At 42.9% G+C, this 20,608-nt stretch overlaps 1 protein-coding gene across 1 annotated transcript; it reads right to left on the reverse strand.

Moving 5' to 3' along the window:
• Positions 1–2,541: 2,541 nt before the first annotated feature.
• pmchl (pro-melanin-concentrating hormone, like) lies at positions 2,542–3,219 on the reverse strand. The gene has a single exon (XM_006803480.2). It carries the CDS (start codon positions 3,217–3,219, stop codon positions 2,656–2,658), a length of 564 nt encoding a protein of 187 aa, XP_006803543.2. The 3' UTR covers positions 2,542–2,655.
• Between the last annotated feature and the right edge of the window lie 17,389 nt (positions 3,220–20,608).

The raw sequence follows: 20,608 nt of genomic DNA on the forward strand, positions 1-20,608 counted from the left end.
TATTAGAGGGGCTTTTTTAATGACTGTTGAATACATTCCAAAAGTCAATTAATGTTTTCTCCACTATGACCCTTGAGTAACATTATCAACCCCCAAAGTCAATATTTAATAATAATTAGGTAATATTTTACCTCTCCTTTGTATGTTAAACAGTTTCTTCGGGATTTTTCCCCCCATATCATTAACAAATTATTCCTTCCACAGATTTTCAGCATGATTCAGTTTGAATGGACTTTATTGCTGCTGATTGACTCAAAAATATATACACTTGGGATTTCTAGTCTAGACACTCCAGTCATTTAAATAATTACGTACTGATGACAGCACATTCTTGAAAATTGTAGGTCAAATAACCCACGTTAGCTGTTGCAGAACTGTTTCACAACAACAGGACTTGCTGCTGACCCATAAGGTTTAATCTGTTTATTGTCTCATGCTGTTTTTCCTGTGATTGAATCTATCTTCTTCTTTAGTATTTTCTCAAACATGGACCACAACTGCTGTATAATCACCCAAACCATCTGCATTGAAAAATTAGGAATCCTGACTCCAACATTTTGCAATTTGTTAGTTGAGGGCAGATGTGCAGCATGTACCTGCAATGCTCTGGCATTATTATGGTGCACACCTTACCTCTTGTGGAAGATGAGCTGCTATACCCAAGAGCATACATTGATTCTGCAGTCAGCCAGCCAATAACCCACATAAGGCTGCAGTCATTTACTAGTATCCAAGACGTGAGGTAACAAGCTCTTCTGTGAAAATCTGCATATAATTTTATAAGGAAGGGGAATTGCCTAGGGATTTGTGACTTGACCAAGCAAGTCACTGGAATTAACAAAGGATTTCCTCCCATTGCAGATGTTTTACTGCAACTCCTTAGTTACTTGAATTCCAGGAAAGACCTTTGAAGATAAGAAGGTTACACCATTTCACTGGGTGTGTTACCAATTTTCACACTCAGTGTGACCCGGTGTTTTACTTCATGTTTGACTGAACTTCATTTTCACTTGGTGACAGTGGAGTGGAAGAGCCACCTATTAATAGGAACAGAGCCAAATAGTGGCTCTGTATTTGGCTATAATACTTTAGCCAAATTGTGCTGCTCCGGTTAAAACCCTGGATGCTGAGTTTGAGTGTGTTTAACTTTTAAGTTACATATATCACATATTTCAGACTAAATCTCAGCACCCACATTCAGTTTGTTGTTTTTTTTATGTGGTCAGCCTAATTAAATAATAAGTAATAATAAATACTTTAAGCTGCTTTCTAAGTCCTCCTGATGCCAAACGGAGCCCATGTGAGAATGTCCAAGATTTATATCAAGTCAGAAGATGGCGTGTATCCCTTCTCACAATGAAGCCTTTGCCAAAGCCAAAGAGAGGATTTTCAGAGGTCAGAATGTTTCTGACATGGTGCTTTGAAGATGTAACATTTTGGCAAACTAGCAGGCGATGAATTTAGCTTATTACAAACACTGGAAAGTCCCAACGATAAACTTAACTGCAACCATCAACCGGTCATAGCAGATGGCTGCCCCTCTCTGAGTCTGGTTCTGCTCCCACTTAAAGGGAGTTCTTCCTCCTCACTGTGACCAACTGCTTACTCATTGGGCTAAATCACTGGGCTTCTTCTTCTGGTATTGTAAGGCCTTTACCTTATAACAGCGGTCTCCAACCTGTTTTGCGCCACGGACCGGTTTATGCCCAACAATATTTTCACGGACCGGCCTTTAAGGTGTCGCGAATAAATACAACAAAATAAAACTAGTACCGGTACCGAAAAAAAGAAGATTTATTCATAACACACGTGAAAAGACCCAGGAAAACCGAGTTAACGATAAAAACAATAACAAAATAACGCTGAAAACCGATTAAAAACCCTGAAAACCACACATTTCAGACCTGAGCCTCAACTCTCGCGGCCTGGTACCAAACGACTCACGGACCGGTACCGGTCCGAGGCCCGGGGGTTGGGGGTTGGGGACCGCTGCCTTATAATATGAAGGTAAAGATCCTACAATTGAGATGACTCTTTTGTGAACTGGTGATGACATTTACCTAGCTGAATATCCATCTACATACACAGTATTATCTGGAATTTTTTGAAAGAATTTATGTTTATCTGCCTGTATATTCAGTCTCATTTGTTGCACGATGAGCTTAACAGCTGTGGACTGTTGCAGTTATCACCTCTCTATCATTGACGCATTATAACCTTGTGACACAATCCAGTCTTGCATCCAAAGTTTGAGACTGCTTTAAGTTTGTTCTCCTGGATAAAAGAAACCTATTTTTTTAAAGACAAATTTCTTCTTGCTGGAATCTGATTGTGAGGTTACACCTCTCACATTATACAACATTTTTTCAAACAAGACTAGACATAGAGAAAAGACAGTCAGTCAGTGGTTATTGAAAATTGAAAAGTCTGACAGATATGAATAAATCTGAACAAAAAACTTTAACCTTCACCATCTCAGTTTAAACAGTTAAAAAACATATCCAAGACATAAAGTAGAATTAAATCATTTTTATTTTCAGCTCTCCAGTGATTTTTCTATAGATACACACATTTTTGGATTAGTTTGCAACTGAGTGTGAGGTCACTTGACAGCTATCCTCTGTTTGGACTCCTTGAGGAGAAGAGCAAACTGTCCTACACCTCCCAGCATGGCCGATACACTCGTCCCACCATGCACCTCATGGTGTCCCTCCTGTGGATGGGGATGGTCAGGTCCTGTCCGACATCTTTGTGCTCGACGACCTGGTTGTTTTCGTCGACTCTCCGCTTGTAGAGGGGTAGCCCGTTGTGCAGCACCCGCAGGTCCCTCCACAGGTTTGCATCAGCGGCGATGACAATTACCTTCGGAGCTCTGGATTTGGTCATGTAGGACAACTCTGCATCGCCTAGGCTTTTTTCCGTGGCCTCATCGTTCAGCAGGGAGGTAAAAGCATCCTGCTCCAAGGAGCCGTCTTCAGCCTTGGCCGTGGGTAATGCCACTGTCAGAGCGTAGCACTTGAAAAAGAGCGCTACAGCAAAGATGATGGACAGGCGCGACTGCCTCATGGTGAAGATCTTCCAAAAGGTGTACGGTGTTGGCTTGGGTGGATGAGTGTCTTTCCTGAAGCCTTGCCTCGCCGTTCTGGCTTGCAAATCATACCACTGGGCTTTTATACCATTTTGGACACACTGAATTGGCCACGTTGCATAGTTTGCCATCACAACTTCTCCTGTTGGGTTCCGGAAATTAGTCACAAGCATTAAAAGACAGTTGTGTGGAACTCTTGCAGTGTTCGAGTACGTTGTTTTCATTAAAAAATTAATTAAAATCTCCGATGTAGTGGCGTATATTAGACACATAACAATGAAACAGCAGGAATTCTTTGAACAGGTAACACATAAGAAAAACTAATCCAAAATTACTGCCCTTTAAAACAACAAGGATGGATTACCCACCCGTTAAGCTCTTGTGCTCTCAGACACTTGATGTTCTCTCATGGCATTGTCACAGTGCTGTTCAATAAGAGATTTAACCTTGGATTAGTGCAGATGAGACAACCGAATGATTCTGAAGTGTTTGTGTCTTCGTGGCAGCAGCTCTTTGTTGGCGAAAGAAGAAAAAAAGTTAGTTTTTTGGAGAATATACAAGACATCTGCTCCAAAGGCCCAGAGGTGGAAGCTCAACTGCCATGTGATTATAACCCAGCCTAATTATGGTTTCCAGATGGGTGCTGCAGGAAGGCTGCGCACCTGAACCTGCATAAGATGTGAAATTAATTAATGTAATTTATGCTGGTGGCATTTGAGTGAGATCAAACCTGGTGAGAAATTGACAAAGTTTTAATTTGTTGTGTCATCTACAGTTGTACGATTAAGCTAAGGTCCTCAGAGCAAATGCTGTTTATGTATATATTTGGTTTTTCTATCAAAAATTGGTGAAATTCGAGGATTTGTTATGTCGGGACAGCATCGAAAGTCATGTTAACGATATATGATTGCGATTAGAAAATAACTGAAGAACAATAAAGAAAAAAATTGGAAAAAACTGAATAAAACTAAAAGTTTAAATGACTCCTTGGCTTTAAAATCCAAAGAGCATTTGGTGCGGATCAAATAATCTTGTATTCAGATGGAGATGGGAGATAGATTTTTAAGCTACCAGTTTCCTGGCACTGTACTATAGGTACGATTCTGACTGACATGTAATTACAGGTAGAAAAAGGATGTCTGCTTTTAAATAATCAAAAGATCTCTTCCAGACACAGGACTGGTTAGCGAACTGTTCAACTCTAGCCTTTACCAGAACACATTTGATATTTTACTGACATCAATTGGCTAGACACATACTTTCATGTCTTTTTTTAAAAGTACGCTTATTTTAGTATTGGTAATGGGCAGCGGGGCGATTCAGATGGGAAGTGCTGTGAGCCATTTCTTACTGAAAACCATGCCTGTGGTTTTGAAAAAGTCTGACATCTGAGAATGATCTACACCCTGTTTTTATTGCCATGTGAACGGCCTTAGAGGTTTACTGGAGACAGACAGTTTACCTTATCTTACATTCCTAGATGGCTGATATTCATATATTTAACTGATGGGATGGGTGGAGCTCTGGCTTTCACGGTACAAATGGGCCTATCACTATTTTTAAATGAAAACCACATGGGTCTGTAAGACAGAGGTGTTTTAAGAATACAGAAAATAATAGCTGTGTTATCCCTAAAGATAATACTTTTCTGCTAACACTTCAAATCCACAAGGTCAAGCTGCCAGTAAGAGGAGTATTTAATAATAAAAGTCGTATAATCTCTCACCTTTAACATACTCAGAATAGTTTCCGATTTATGCATGCTCAGCTTAACTGCAGACACATTGTGGATTTATCATGTAGTGGCTACAGAAGTGTTAGAAAACACTTATCTAATTCATCTTCTGGAAAAACAGTGTATTTTATGTATGTATAACAAAGATTTTTGGTGTTTGAGGACTATAGTGCCCTGATCCTGGGGTTCTCATGTTGAGTTTTGGATTTGTGTTTATTATTTTTGAGCCTTTTATTCCTGTTTTACATAGTTATTCTTTTGTTTTGGTTTTATCATCACAGTTCCCCCCAGTGTTTCCCTGTCTGTGTCGTCCCTGCACGCTCATTCTCTCTCTGTTATTACGTTTAAAGTCATGCCTTTTGTATTATTTATCTTTTATTTTTTATTATTTTTTGAGTCTCATTTCCAAATCAATTCCCACCTCATTAGATAAACCTTAGTAACAAGTTGGACCCCTTTTGCCTTAAGAACTGTCTTAATTCTTCATGACATAGATTCAGCAAGGTGCTGGACATATTCCTCAAAGATTTTGGTCCATATTGACATGATACCATCACACAGTTGCCACAGATTTGTTTCCAGCTGATCCATGATGTGAATCTCCCACTCCAGCACGTCCCAAAGCTTTATTGCATAGAGATTTGGTGACTGGCTCACATTTCCATTAAAAGCTGTTGAACAGGTGTATCTGATAAAGTGTATGGATTCCTTTCTTCTGTTAGCGCTTTATTGGTGCGACTGGTAATGTTCCCTGTTGTGCAATCCTGTTTGTTCATTTTTTATTATTGTTTTAATTTATTCCCTGGCTCTTATGTTCCTGGACCTCTGTTTTTTTTTTTTTCACCTTCTGGCCTTTAATGTTTGCTATTTTGTATCAGCCACAGTTAAGACTCACTTTTTTGTTCTGGCATCCTGCATTTGTGTCCTCTCAATGCCACTAAGATGCCCCAGTGGTACCTTCTTTCAAGCCAAGACAAGTAGCACTACTTGGTTAAGTTCAAGGAAAGATTGTGGCCAAGGCAAAAAAATGTTGCTGGTGTTACTGTTTAGGCAGTTATCCATTTAATTACAGTGGGTAGCCAAAAAGAACCAAAAAGAACCATAAAAAAATAATTTAAGATGATCAAATTTGAGGTTTTATAAGCAATTAAATCTCTGCAACTGCTAAGTTGGAGAAAGGAAACACTAGCTGCTGGATGGAGATATAACGTTAATCCTGCTCCCTTGTGTTCACATTACACAACCAAATACTCTTACCATCATTTGCTCAGATGGTTTGTCCGCACTGACTATAATGCACATTTAGTCAGAGTGACTGCATGCATACACGTAAAGTGAACGAGAAAGGACACAGGTTTGCTCTGGGCCATGTGAACTGACGCATCATAAATTTGGAAATATAAAAGCAGGGCCTGGAATAAATAACAAAAGCTCTGCATGTGTGTGTGTGTGTGTGTGTGTGTGTATGTGTGTGTGTTTTGAGTCATGAATTTTGCTTTAGGTCAGACATTCCCAGGATAATACTGTACCTCCTCTTTCCAGTAAACAACTGTAGATTACACTGGATCATGTGAATGTTGCATCATGTCACACTAACAACACATCTGCCTGGATAACAGTAATAATACTTGCTGATCGCTAGCAACATGTCATCAAATGAGCACCTACTTTTAGCTAATATGTTCCAACTGAAATGACTTAAAAATAGAACGTTTTGCTTAATACGAAAGTACTTCAATAAATGCCAGCTTTGTGGCTTTTTCAGGCAACTCCGATTTCATGAAAACCTGCACGGACTGCATTTGGCATTTGTGTGGTTAATTATCATCAGCTGAGTGGCTCCAGTTCAGCGGTGGGCAGCATTTTTCCTCAGAAGGCCAGATTGACTATTATACAGAGAGCAAAGTGCTACACACTGAAAAGCCAAATAGAAACACACACAAAGTTGAAATAGAACATGGATCACTTTTAAGTAAGTCGGGAACTTTGCATCTATCAGTCTGCTGTGCAATCAAATGGTTAATACATTTATATAATTCATGACTGCAGCAGTGAACATGACCGGAAGTCATGAACGTAAATTAAATCAGTTTCTGCTCTGTGTACCTGAGCTAGACACCCCCGCATCACTTTAGCCTAATATTTACTGACACATGCTCATTAAGTATATTTTGTGATTTATTTTATTTTTTCCTGGGATCAGTTTACTATCAGCCCAATTCCAACACTTTTATTCTGAAAGCTAACCAGTTAGCACCTCATCTTTCCCCATCAGGAGGCTCATTGGGTTGCTGTTGTTGGACTCATCCATGAGTTTAACAGACTAGTGGGATTTATGTTCCAGCAGATGTCTCCGTCCGTGTGTACATTTCCATTTGGATGGAGAAGGATTTTTACCCACCACAAACATGTTCCCATGCAGTCGTCCAAAATCCCAACTGGGAATGTTGGAAAAAAAACAAAACAAAGACAGGGCACCCAGGTTGCACAGCATACAAAACACCAGGACAGGGCCACAGTGTCATGAACCGAGGTTTTCACGAGAGCTGGACCCAAAAGCAGACTCAATTCACTTACTGACAAAACTTTATTTACAGAATGAAGGAGATCAAAACGAAGGCAAACAAGAGTGAACGGGAGCCGGTGGAAATGGGGACGGCCACGGGGAAGGCTGTCCGCTGAGGTCACGATTCGAACCGCAGGTGTGCTGCAACAGAGGGAAAAGTGATTACTGGCAGGTAAGGGAGCAGATGATCAGAGTGAATATTATGGAGGTGCTGTTGGCTTATGTGCAGGTCCAGACTGAAGAGCTCTGGAGAGGGTTTCTGTGGGAGAATCCAGAGAGAGGAAATCTGCAGTGCAAGAGGGGAGGAATGGCTTACCAAGAGCGTCGGAGCAGGCAGGAGGACAAGCAGGTGAAGCAACAGGATGATGGTTTTCCTAGCAGGAGCAGATCACAGAGGTATAACAAAGGAGCCAGCGCTGGAGAGAGAGTTACCACAGGCGATGCGTCCAAGACAGGACAGTGTGGAGATCTGTACACAAGGAAACAGAGTTAAGCACGAAAAGAGGGAGCGGTAAGAGTGGAGTGCAGATGTGGCCCAGCTACCACTGTGGGTGGCAGAAAGAACTGGGGACGAGGAGCAGGCAGTGCTGGCTTAAGTAGTCCTCCTGTAATTGACAGCAGATGGAGCTCAGGTGTGATGCAGAGACTCCGCCCAGGCGAGTAGCCAGGGACCCATCCTGATAACAAATGAAAACCCCTCAGCTGCTCCCACGGATCATGACACACCAGGTAATTAACACACAAAATACCACATACGCACATGAATCCTGGAAATAATGTCAGCTACTTATGTAGTTTAACATCATAGGCTCCATGATGAATCTAATCTGGCCCTGAGGCTGTGGACTAGATCCAGCAGTACAGTTGCAAACTGCAGTTCAGGATAGACGAGCAGGAGTTCGTCCAAATGAAAACTCATTAAAGATGGCTGATATTTGCTTCATTAATTATTGTCCCATTGTTTCCTTCTTTCCACATGTTTGATTTGGTACAGATTTTTTACACCAGATACTTGACAGATTATTTTTATTATGAATTAAATAAAGTTAAGGAGACCTTCTGAAATGTCTAAAAGTGCACTCCTCCATGTCATTTAATACTTTGTTCCTTGTGTTAATAAAATAAGCCAATCATTTTTATTTAAATTCCTGTAAAAGCTGAGTTAGGGAACATTTTCCATGTTTGCCTTCATGTGGGACGGAGCAGATGTCTGCTCAAGGTGTTTTTGTTCACAGACAGTGCTACACTTCAATGAATAGAAAAAGAAGAAGAAGAAAAAGAGAAGGGGGATTTCTAAAAGATGTGATGACCAGCTAAAACATAAGACCTTGGCTCAGGAGTAAAAAAGGGGGCACAAAAAAAGGGCAGTGGACATAACGCCGTCTCCCTTAGGTACACAGTGGCGCGGCTCTTTATTATGGGCCACATGGCACAGCCTGTAAGTGTTATTCCAGCTAGATAAACACAAGACACAGATCTGACAGTGTTGAATGTATTAACAGGGGCAAATTGAGTTATGTTGTTGAAATTCCAGGGAGCTTCACTCTGACAGCCATTTCTGAGGTCTGACTGATTGAAATCTCAGTTTTCGTTTGCTCGCAGACAGGTTAAGGACTTCTGCACCGCAACATGCTCAGAGCACTTCCTTAACGGTGCCCATGAAATTTACAGAAACTGGTGAGGTTGGCTCTCACATCGAGGCAATAGCTGCTTATATAACTAATATTTAATTACTTTACTTGAGTAAGACAGTGGATGATGGGTCCTTCTACATATTTACCAGCGGATTTTACATAAATATTAGTCTGGATACATTCCTTTTCCTTGCCCTGTTGTTTCATCTTTCCTTTACTTTTTACTTGTTCCCAATTTACCTTTTTATATCAGCACCGTGGGGGAAAATAACCCTTGCAGAGGGGTTGGGGAAATTGTTGAGATAATCCACCTAAAATCATTCAGATTTTTTGGTAGACCAGCAATAGCAGATGTGTTGTAGTCTTGGGTCACTGCACCTCTTTCTATAGTGTAACTGATTTATATGCTAATTGGTAGGGATGCACCAATACCACTTTTTTGGAAACGAGTACGAGTACTTGCATTTCAGTACTCGCCGATACCGAGTACTTAATAAAAACATGATTTAAATTTACAGGTAACAGCTTTAGTCCTATAATTTAACAAAAAAAAAAAACCAAGGGACTGGTTTGGAATTAAGAACATTTATTTAAAATGAAAAGCATGTTGTATGCAACATATTACAGAATAAATATTATGAAAAAAAATTTAAACAGTGACAGTGCAACTCAAGTATTGTTTTCAGTTTATTGTAAACTCTGCCGCTTTGGACAACACAAGGGGCATTAATAAACATCTTTGCTATTTAGTGCACAATATTTGAATAAACTAACAACATCCACCAACATAGAACTGTGGCAGTCAGTGCAACTGAGGTAGGTATTAACATCAAGTCTAAGATGACTCACTTAATGGAGAGAAAAAGTGAGTGGCAGGGTTTTTTTTTTTAAAGAAAAGTAGCTTTTCTGCATTATCAGCAGTCAGACTGTTTCTGTTTTCATCTATAATGTGTGACACTGAGCTAAAAAGCCTTTCCCTTTCCACACTGCTACATGGGGCTGAGAGGTATTTACTCGTCTGTTTCTCTGTTTAGAAGTCTCACAAGCACAGTCACAGCTGGGATGACATCAGAGGCTAGTGCGTGTTAGTTCCTCACAGGGGGCGAGGATGGCAACAGTCGTCTCCACAAGAGCCCATTGGTGAGCGGTGAGATAGTCAGGGAGTTCGTGCTCAGACACCCCCAGCACTGGCTTTTGCTCAATGAGGGACTGGAGCATGTAATACGTGCTGTTCCAGCGCGTCTGTACGTCCTGCTGCAGTCTCTTTATTGGCTGGTTGAGCTGTCCCTGAATGTCCTCGAGGCGGGAGTAGGCTAAGGCGGAATGTTTAAAATGCCCAACTATTTTCCGTCCCACTGCTATAGCATCAGCTATGCTCCTCTGTGCTAATAAGCATGGGTAAATACGTGTGGGTAAACTCTTTGTACTCGTTGTCGTGTTGGGATTTTGGTGCTTGATTAAATTACTTGTGTTAAATGCGCTACCTTTTGAGCCTCCTCTGGACAATTTCGCTGAGCACAATTTGCAGTCCGCCTTTGTTTTCCTGTCTTGTTCACTTTGAAATAGTTCCACACGGCTGACTTGTTTCGCCTGCCCTTCTCTCAGCTCTGAGCTGCAGCCGGGGCCTGGGGGCGGGCACTCGGGGCCTGGGGGCGGGCACTCGGGGCCTGGGGGCGGGCACTCGGCGCCTGTGATTAAGCCCTTACATGCCGCTCAAACATAGACAGGTCTCAGACCGTGGTATCGGTCCCCGGGGACTTTTAACGAGTACGAGTACTTTAGAAAATGAGGTATCAAGGCCGATACCGGTATCAGGTTCAGTCATATGCCTTAAAATGCAATCCATTATTTATTTAGTTTTCCTTTTTTGTTTTTATCTAGAGGAGTCATGTGTCATGCTTCTCTTCAAAGTTGCTTTTTCTTTAACCTTTTCCCCACCCCACCTCCCTGCACTCTTTTCTTTTACAGTGTTTTCATGTGTGCATTTTTAAATTAACCAAACTATGAGCAAACCACGTGGACTCAGTTAATTAACACTGCTCATCTTCCCCCCAATGAGCTGAGGTCATAAAATGGTCTATTTCAGTTACAAGCTTATTTAAAAAAAAAAAAAAAAATACAAATACATTTTAAAAAAGGTCATATTCTACACATGTAAAAAGTTTAAATGGCCTTAAAATGAGCGCAGGGTGACTCAGATTCCAGAGAAGTCTATGAGATAATTACCCTCTTGCTCTCACTTTTCCTGATGGGTTAATGGCCCTAGCTGCAAGTTTCAAGTATTTTTTAATACAGGATGAGGTTGATTTAAACCGCGTCTTGGCTGTTTGTGGAAGTAAAATACGTCCACGCATGACTCCATTTACACTCAGCCATTGTTGTGAGTGCGCACGCCAAGCGGCTGCCACACATTTATACAGCCGTATTTCGCACATGATTATGAAAGGCGGAAGAGAAAGTAGGTCCTTCCAATGTAGACAATCCGAATGATATAGTTTCTTTCCACTGTGTTCCTGTTAATGATAAACTACAAATTTACCCTAAATTGGGGCGATTGTGGCTCAAAGAGTTGGCAGCTCGTCTTGTAACCGGAAGGTTGCCGGTTCGAGCCCCGGCTCGGACAGTCTCGGTCGTTGTGTCCTTGGGCAAGACACTTCACCTACCGCCTACTAGTGACGGCTGGAGGGGCCGATGGCGCAATATGGCAGCCTCGCTTCTGTCAGTCTGCCCCAGGGCAGCTGTGGCTACAACTGTAGCTGCCTCCACCAGTGTGTGAATGTGAGAGTGAATGAATAGTGGTATTGTAAAGCGCTTTGAGGGGTCCCGAAAACCACTATATAAATGCAATCCATTATTATTGTTATTAAATTACTAAAATATCGATATTTTAATATGAGAATCTGTTATAACCTCAGGATAAAAATGCTCGGAAACTCAAGTGCCAGTTTTAGGACGTTTACTGACCACTTTTAGAAACAACCACAGCTAGTCGCACACATACAGGAAACTGTCCCACATATAACATTCCGGCAGGGAGAACCCTGAAAAACCTTTGAAGGTTCCGGGGTGCAACGCCCCCAAACATACATTAACAATAACACTGTCTATAACACTTCCCCCCCCCCCTTAAGCAAAAACCCACAACATAGCAATTATGCATAAGTACAAAAAGAGAGGGAGAATTCAACACCACATTATTTTAACAATTCAGTCTATCAGGGGGCTTGTGCTGCCTCTTTGACCTTCTCAGTCCTGCTGCTGGGTTCTCCAGGCTAGGAGCCTGCTGAGCTCCTGTGGCTGGGTTCGGCTCAGGTGACTTAGATTGCTCCACCAGCCCTTCTGGTGATACTGAAGAACCAATCCCGATCTCAGGGGCTGCTGACACGACTTCCCCTTCGGGTGAACCACTCTGAGGCCCCACAATGTCCACAGCCCTGTCTTCACCATGTGTGTGCGAACCACTCTGAGCCCTCTTCTCAGCTCCATCCGTGCGGGCTCTCACATGATCCTTGTGCCTGCGAACTTGTCTGCCATCCAACAACTCCACCACAAAAGATACTGGTCCTGAACTGTGGTGAATGACGCCAGGCAGCCACCGTGAGCCACCCGTAAAGTTTTTGATATACACACAGTCTCACTGCTTGAAAACACAGTCTCTGGCATGTAGATCATGTCTCACCTTCTGCCCACCTTGTGACTGGGTGACTCTGGCTCCCACATCTGGGCGAAGAAGGTCCAGATGAGATCTGGGCTTCCTCCCCATCAGCAACTCCGCTGGGGACAAGCCTGTGGTTGTATGAGGTGTGATGCGATACTGAAACAGGAAACGGCAGAGCCTCTTTTCTATGGAAAGACCAGGCATTTTTTTTAGACCGTCTTTCAGTGTCTCCACGGCGCGCTCCGCTAAGCCATTGGAGGCAGGGTGGTAGGGTGCTGTGCAGATATGTCGGATTCCATTTCTCTCCATAAATTCTTGGAAAACCCCACTTGTGAACGTGGGCCCATTGTCCGTGACCACTGCCTCAGGTAATCCATGTGTTGCAAAGATTCTCCGGAGTGTGTCTGTGACGGCTGGGGCTGTGATGGTCGGCATTATGTGGGCATCCAGCCATTTTGAATGCGCATCCACCAACACCAGGAACATGTGGCCCAAAAAGGGGCCGGCAAAATCTAGATGAAGCCTGGACCATGGACGGCCAGGCCACTCCCATGGGTGGAGTGGGGCAGGTGGTGGCATTTTTTGGTTTGACTGACATTGAGAACAGGCTTTTACCTTGTCTTCCAAGGCACTGTCCATTCCCGGCCACCGCACGAATGACCTTGCCAGACTTTTCATTCGAGAAATCCCTGGATGAGCCTCATGCAACACTTCAATGATTTGTGACCGACCTGGAGGCGGAACAATGACTCGGGAACCCCACAGGATGCAGCCATCTTGAACACTGAGCTCCTGCTGACGCTTGGCATACGGTTTGAGCAGATCCTGCTCGACTGTTGCTGGCCAGCCCTGCAACAGCCACTGTTTAACCTGAGATAACTCTGGATCCCGTTCAGTCCATGCTTTGATGTTTTTAGCACAGACCGGAGAGTTCGCCAACATGTCCAGCAAAAACACAGTTTCTGGGGGCAAGTTCGACTGGTCGGGGACCTCCGGGAGGGGGAGGCGGCTGAAAGCATCTGAATTCGCATTTTCAGGTCCCGCCTTATAAACAATGCAATACTGGTATGTCGACAGTGTTAATGCCCAGCGCTGAACCCGGGCTGAAGCCATGGGTGGGATGCCTTTTGTTTCACTAAAGAGACTCAGGAGGGGCTTATGGTCTGTAACAACAGTAAATGGGCGGCCATACAGGTACTGATGAAATCGTTTCACAGCAAAAACTATTGCTAAGCCTTCCTTCTCAAGCTGTGAATAGCCCTTTTCTGCTGCTGTGAGCGTGCGTGACGCATATCCGACCGGTTTCTCGTTCCCCTCTTCCATGCGATGGGAAAGAACAGCTCCTATGCCATACGGGGAGGCATCACAGGACAGGACCACCTCCTTCTCCGGATCAAAATGTACCAGGAGCGGTGCCGATTGTAACAGTTCTTTTACCTGTCTGAAGGCCTTCTCCTGTGCTTGGGACCACCTCCACTGACTGTCTTTGTGCAGTAGCCCATACAGGGGAGCAAGCATGCTGGAGAGGTCAGGCAAAAACTTCCCATAATAGTTCACTAAGCCCAAGAATGATCTTAGTTCAGCTACATTCTTTGGATTCGGGGCTTCTTTTACTGCCCTCACTTTCTCTTCCAGTGGGGACAGGCCCTGTGCAGAGATGCGATGACCCAGGTATGTAACGCTAGGGGCTTGGAAAACACACTTACTGCGCTTCAAACGCAACCCAGCTTCTGAGAGCTTCTTCAACACCTGCTCAAGGTTACGCAGATGCTCCTCTTCTGTTTTACCTGTAACTAAAATGTCATCCAAGTAAACAGCAACACCAGGAATGTTTTGCAGAAGATTGTCCATGGTGCGCTGAAAGATAGCCGGACTGGATGCAACGCCAAACACCAGGCGGTTGTACTTGAACAGCCCCTTGTGTGTGTTTATTGTCACATATTTTTTTGATTCCTCATCCAGCAGCAACTGCTGGTAAGCATGACTCATATCCAACTTTGTGAATGTCCGACCACCTGCCAGTGTGGCAAACATCCACTCGAGGCAGAGGGTAGGCGTCGAGCTGAGAGGCTTGGTTTACTGTCAGTTTGTAATCACCGCATATACGCACCCCTCCGTCCTCTTTCAACACTGGTACAATCGGGGCTGCCCAGTCCGAGAACTCTATTGGCTCAATGACCCCTATCTGTTGTAGTCTCTCCAACTCTGCTTCCACCTTTGCCTTCATGGCGTATAGTACAGTGCGTGGTTTGAAAAAGCGTGGCCGGGCAAAAGGGTCCACACACAGCTTCACAGTGGTGCCCCGGAGAGTGCCCAATTCATTCTTGAACACATCTGCATACTTTCCCAGTAACTCTGCTATTACCGTTACATACCTGATTTCCCTCCAGTTCAGGCGGATTTTCTGCAGAAGGTCACGACCCAGCAGACTAGGCCCCTCCCCTTTCACCACCAGTAGTGTTGCTGCAGCTTCTTGACCCTGATATGCTGCATGCACCTCTATAGCACCAAGCAGGGGAATGCATTCACCCGTGTACTGTCTAAGGCTTATCTCAGTCGCTTGGAGAGCTGGTGCCCCGCCCGAGTGCCACAAGCTGTGGTAGATGGCTTGGCTGATCACCGAAGCTGAAGCCCCTGTATCCACCTCCATTTGTAGCTCCTTCCCATTTACCTGGATAGTGGCATAGATGGGCTCCGCACAGCACTTATTAAAGCCAACCAGATTAAACATGTTGAAAACACACTCATCCGCCTCAGGCGCCATGCCCTGCAGGTGATGCGTGTTTAGCTTGTGTTTTGTCTTCCATTCCTTCTTTGATTTCTCCTTAGTGCCCCTGCATTTCTTGGCTAAGTGCCCCTTTTTCTTGCAGTTATGGCAGGTACTGTCTTTGAACACACAGTCCTTGGCAAAGTGTGCTCCCCCACACCGGTAACACTCCAAAAGCTCCCTCGGTTTGCCCCTCACACTCCGAGATACATGATGCACCTCGGTTGAGTGCATATTGTTGTTAGCTTTCCGAATGTCTTTAGTGTTATTAGCTGCCGTTTCTATTGCCTGAGCAATTTCCAAAGCTTTCTTAAAGTCCAGTGTGGGCTCCCCTAACAACCGACGCTGCATGCCATCATCATTTATACCACACACCAACCTGTCGCGGAGCATGTCATCCAGCACGCCTCCAAACTCACAGTGCTCCGATAGCTGTCTCAGCTCGGTCACATACGCAGCCACCGAAACTCCCGGCTTGCGTGAATGAGTGTGGAATTTGAACCGCTGAACAATCATGGAGGGTTTCGGGCAGTGATGATTTTGCACCAACGTCACCAGTTCTTTGAAACTGAAGTCCCCTGGTTTCCGAGGCGTCGTCAGGTTACGTATCAACTTGTAGGTCCTCGCTCCACACGCACTAAGAAGAACTGACCTTTTTTTTTCTTTGTCCGAAATGTCGTTTGCCAAGAAAAAGTGTTCCAGCCTCTCGACATATTCAATCCAGTCGCCGTCTCCCTCGGCGAACTCCGTGAGCGATCCGATTGTAGCCATAGATGCGAAGCGGTAGTCCGACTGCAAAATCCGTAGCAAAAACTCAAAACTGTCCGCGTTCGGCTTTTATCCTCGTCACCAAAAAGGTGTTATAACCTCAGGATAAAAATGCTCGGAAACTCAAGTGCCAGTTTTAGGACGTTTACTGACCACTTTTAGAAACAACCACAGCTAGTCGCACACATACAGGAAACTGTCCCACACATAACATTCCGGCAGGGAGAACCCTGAAAAACCTTTGAAGGTTCCGGGGTGCAATGCCCCCAAACATACATTAACAATAACACTGTCTATAACAGAATCGATTCTAGAACATAAATTACTGGTATCAGAGGAATTGATATTTCAGTATTGATCCACACATCACTTGCGATTACATAAAAGTCTGTGCAGTCCGTGAATTTAAATGTCTCAGCTTCAGCTACAAATCCAAACTGCATCATCAGCTCGGACTCTGTCTATGCCACCGATATTTAGTAATGAGAGACAGGCTGTTCGATCTATGTGCTGTAACTTCACTTTTAGATAGAGACAAGAGAAAAGGACAGAGTAAAATCATATGACTTTATGGTAAGTTCTGAAAAAGCTAAAGGTCGCGCTCCAGAACTTGCTTCATGTTTGTTATAAATGCACCATTAGTCACATCCAACACTTATTTGTCACATTTGGTTACAAAACAGCAAGATTATGGTGGCGAAATGATCAACCGAGGCTTTACAACACAGCCTCACAGCAGGTGGTGAAACACAACACAACATCTCATCAACTGACTGCCCGGTCTCGTATATACCGTACATGTGGATGTACGCAAACTTAATATTTTCCACTTTTAAAAGCTGGAAAAATAATCCACATCTGGAGGATGGAGGGGGGAGGGGAGGCGCTGCATCCCCAAGTTTAGGTAATTCACCTCACAGATTTTTTACATTTAATTTTATTCACTATCACTAAAATCAGCTTGGTTAGTTGACAAACAGATCATGGTTGGGGTTAAAAGAGAAGGGTTTCCGCTTCATTTAAAGCTCCGATTTCTTGGTTGCTATGGTGATGCATTCCCACTGGAGATTTCGACATTATACATGCTTATCGACATGAAAGGCATTGGTTACAAAGTCTGACAGTCACGAAAACGTGACAATTCCTGTCTGTAAACACGCACATGTAGCTTTTTGCTTGTCTGTTGCATCGTGGCTGTTTCTGAGACCAGGCTGTCAGTCACAGACGTCACAGTTTGTGCTGTTGTTTCAATAAAAAAAAAAACTAGCCTTTTTTTTCATCAGCTTCCATAAAACAGCATTAATGTTTTAATTATTACACCGGGTGTCTGATTATATCTGGCCATAGGCTCCTTTAACTTGAAGTTCTGCTCTCTGATGGATCTCTGAAGAAGATATTTTATTGAATGGGAGGAAGACGATGTCCCTGTGAGTCACCACACCACTGCTGATTGATCCTCTTTAGGGTCGTGAAATAATTGTCCATCTCAGACTGGATTGTATGTGGTTATGTGCAAGGCTTTTGAAACCGTAAAACTGTTGTTGCATTTTTCAGATTGTTTAGCTAAATGGTTCATTCTTTTTTTTTTTAAAAAATGTTTTAAAAAAGAACACCTTTGGCATGGCGTGAAGGTATACTAAGGATGATAACGATGTCACGCAACATGACTCCATCCTTGAGGAGCCTGAAGATGAAAGCCAACGACCGCTGTTAGTTATTTGAGGCTCATATTGGGAGGGTGTGGGTCGGTCTGGGGGTCAAGATGTGACTGCAGGGGAAGATGAAAGTAATGAGATGAAAGCTGATGTGGTGCCAGGTCTTAGAGTGATTTGGCTAAAGAGAAAAACAGACCATCACTCTCATGCCTCATCAATAAATCTGCAGAGATGCTGGTAGCCATGGAGATGGTCAGTCAACATGTAATCACAATGTGGTACAAAAATAGCAAGCGCTCTGCTTGCTAGTTAGAGACACACACACAGAGAGAGAAAGCCTTGGAAAAACTTCCTTCTGCAACATGTGTTTTTGAATCACCAACTACATGAATTGGATTTGGGGAATCTGATCCGAGTCCAGCTTGCACTCCCGCCGGTGTGACCACACATGCTGTAAGCCACAACATTAATGACGGGAGGAGGGAGAGTCCTGCTCCAGGCTCCAAGAGTTTTTATCTTCTCACATGCTTTACTTGAAAAGGTCTGAATGCCTCTGCCATGGGAATAAATACATTTAGTTTGCTTTTGGAGGAATGATGTTCCTGTAGAAGCACAGAAACAAGGATTTCTACTACAAACACTTCACAGCAGCAGTAGTTTTGTCATTTTGTATGTGTACTGTATGTGAGATTTATCACCTGTCTATACAGACTATAGACATTTATAAAATGTGACATAATTATGCCACAGAGAGCGAACAAAAAACTTCTGAGTCTGAATTATTTTCTTTGTTTTCAAAGATTTTAAAAATCCAAATAAGGCCAGATCCCCTTCGGATGATCCTCGGCAGATCAGGAAACTCACTTCATATGTAGAGTACATAGCATCACCTCCTGTCCTTCTCTTCTCTTGTGGGAGAAAAAGGATGTTACAACGTTGACTGATAGTCTCCATCTAGAGGGGTTTCGATATATCCTCAGTGTCAGTCTGGAGGACTTTGTCCATTACTCTGTTAAATGGAGGAAAAGAGCAAACTGCTATGTAAACTTGATGGGTTTTGGTCTTTGCGTGGTTATTTCTAGCATTGTTCTCCAACTGTCTGGTTAAAGACCGAAGCATTAATTTCAACCTAAAGTTTAGAATCTGTATTTTGTGTGCTTCTTAATGATGATATTTGAAACTAGACAAAAACTTCAGGACATATTATGTTACATGACCACCAAACCACCACAAGGATTACAACATTCATGCACTCACAAACAATACTTCTGTGGCTGTGGGTTCGTGCAAAGGCATGAGTGATTTTGCTGCAGTGTAATTGTCATGATCCTGGGTCTGTCTGAATTTTTGAGTTCAGATTCTGTGTTTCATGTTCGTAATTTTGTTTATTGATCTTTATGGTTTCTTGAGTATTTCTGGAGCCTTCAGTTCTTGTTATAATTTAGCTTTAGAGGTGAATTTGTTGCCTCAGTGTTTGCTTTCCCATCGTCTGTGTCATCCCTCCAAATGCGTGTTTGCCCGTTTAATTAGAGCACTCACTTCCTGTTTTATTTTGATAGTTACTTGTCCATAGTATCAAAGAAAAATGGGATTCAGAGGTAGATAAAGAAAGCAGAAAGGGCTAGTGGGAAGCTAGGCGTATGGCAAAGAGAGAGGGGCAAAGCCACAGGAAAAGGCTTACAGCAGGGGTGTCAAACATAAGGCCTGTGGCCAGAATAAGACCGATAAAGACTCCACTCCAGCCCACTTGATGGCTTTGGTAAATATGATGGAGGGCATACATTTTGGGACTTTTGACGGTATTTTTAAGTTTTACAGCTTGTACTGCTGATAAAGACCTCCATCCATCCAGAGCCATTCATACTATATCTAAGTAGTTAAGTAAGAAATAAGTAAATGACAGAAAATGTCCTGTTTTTCAGTGTCTAGTGTAAAAATTTCCGTTAAAAGAAGAAAAATTATTGAGCAACCAAAATATTGCAGGACTGTGCCTGACACTGGTGACCAGGTCAAAACATCAGAGTTCACATGACGGAGGCTTTGGCTACTTTAAGCTATGCCTCATTCACCTCCAGTCTACTGTTGTTAATTGGCTCTTTACTTTTATATAGTGATATTAATCCACTCTCTTTCTTTAAATTCTGTTTAAAGTACATATTCCACTTTTCCTTATCTGTGGTCATTCATTGCATCACCACCACTATGTCCTGCATTAATTATTTTGGTTAACACTGTGACATTTTAACAATCACAAAAGTATATTTTATGCAAGAGCATAAACAAAAAGCAAATTAAAATAGTCACAGAGTGGTAAAGACTGTGCGTTGATTCAGTTTTGAAAAGGCACAACATTATCATTAAATACCTTAAATCTCTGTATTTGATCTTATACCAACTATCCTCTACAGCTTGAGAGGTTATTGCTTCTTGATAAGCACAATTACTCCTATTTTATTTTTATTTTGTATCCTTTCCTGCTCTCTTAAAATTACTGCAGTTGCATTCTTAGAGCTCAACATTTTCTGGAACTGCTTCAAATTAAAGCCCCTGCAGAATTTCAGCAGACAGAAAACATTCATTTGTATATAAGGATTTTATTGTGAGGTACTTTCAGCACTTCACAAGATTGTCTGTGGATATGACATTAAAATTAATGAGTTATTCCACAACACCTGAGAATATGTGAGGGAGGGACAGATGGAGGCGGTGGTGCATCTACCATACTGGTACAGAAGAG

Source organism: Neolamprologus brichardi, chromosome 7 (assembly GCF_056152115.1).
Source record: "Neolamprologus brichardi isolate AB-2024 chromosome 7, ASM5615211v1, whole genome shotgun sequence".
NCBI classification, from domain to species: domain Eukaryota; kingdom Metazoa; phylum Chordata; class Actinopteri; order Cichliformes; family Cichlidae; genus Neolamprologus; species Neolamprologus brichardi.

Excerpts from the sequence above, each read along its gene's own strand:
- pmchl (XM_006803480.2), bottom strand. The coding sequence starts at position 3,219 with ATGGCAAACTATGCAACGTGGCCAATTCAGTGTGTCCAAAATGGTATA.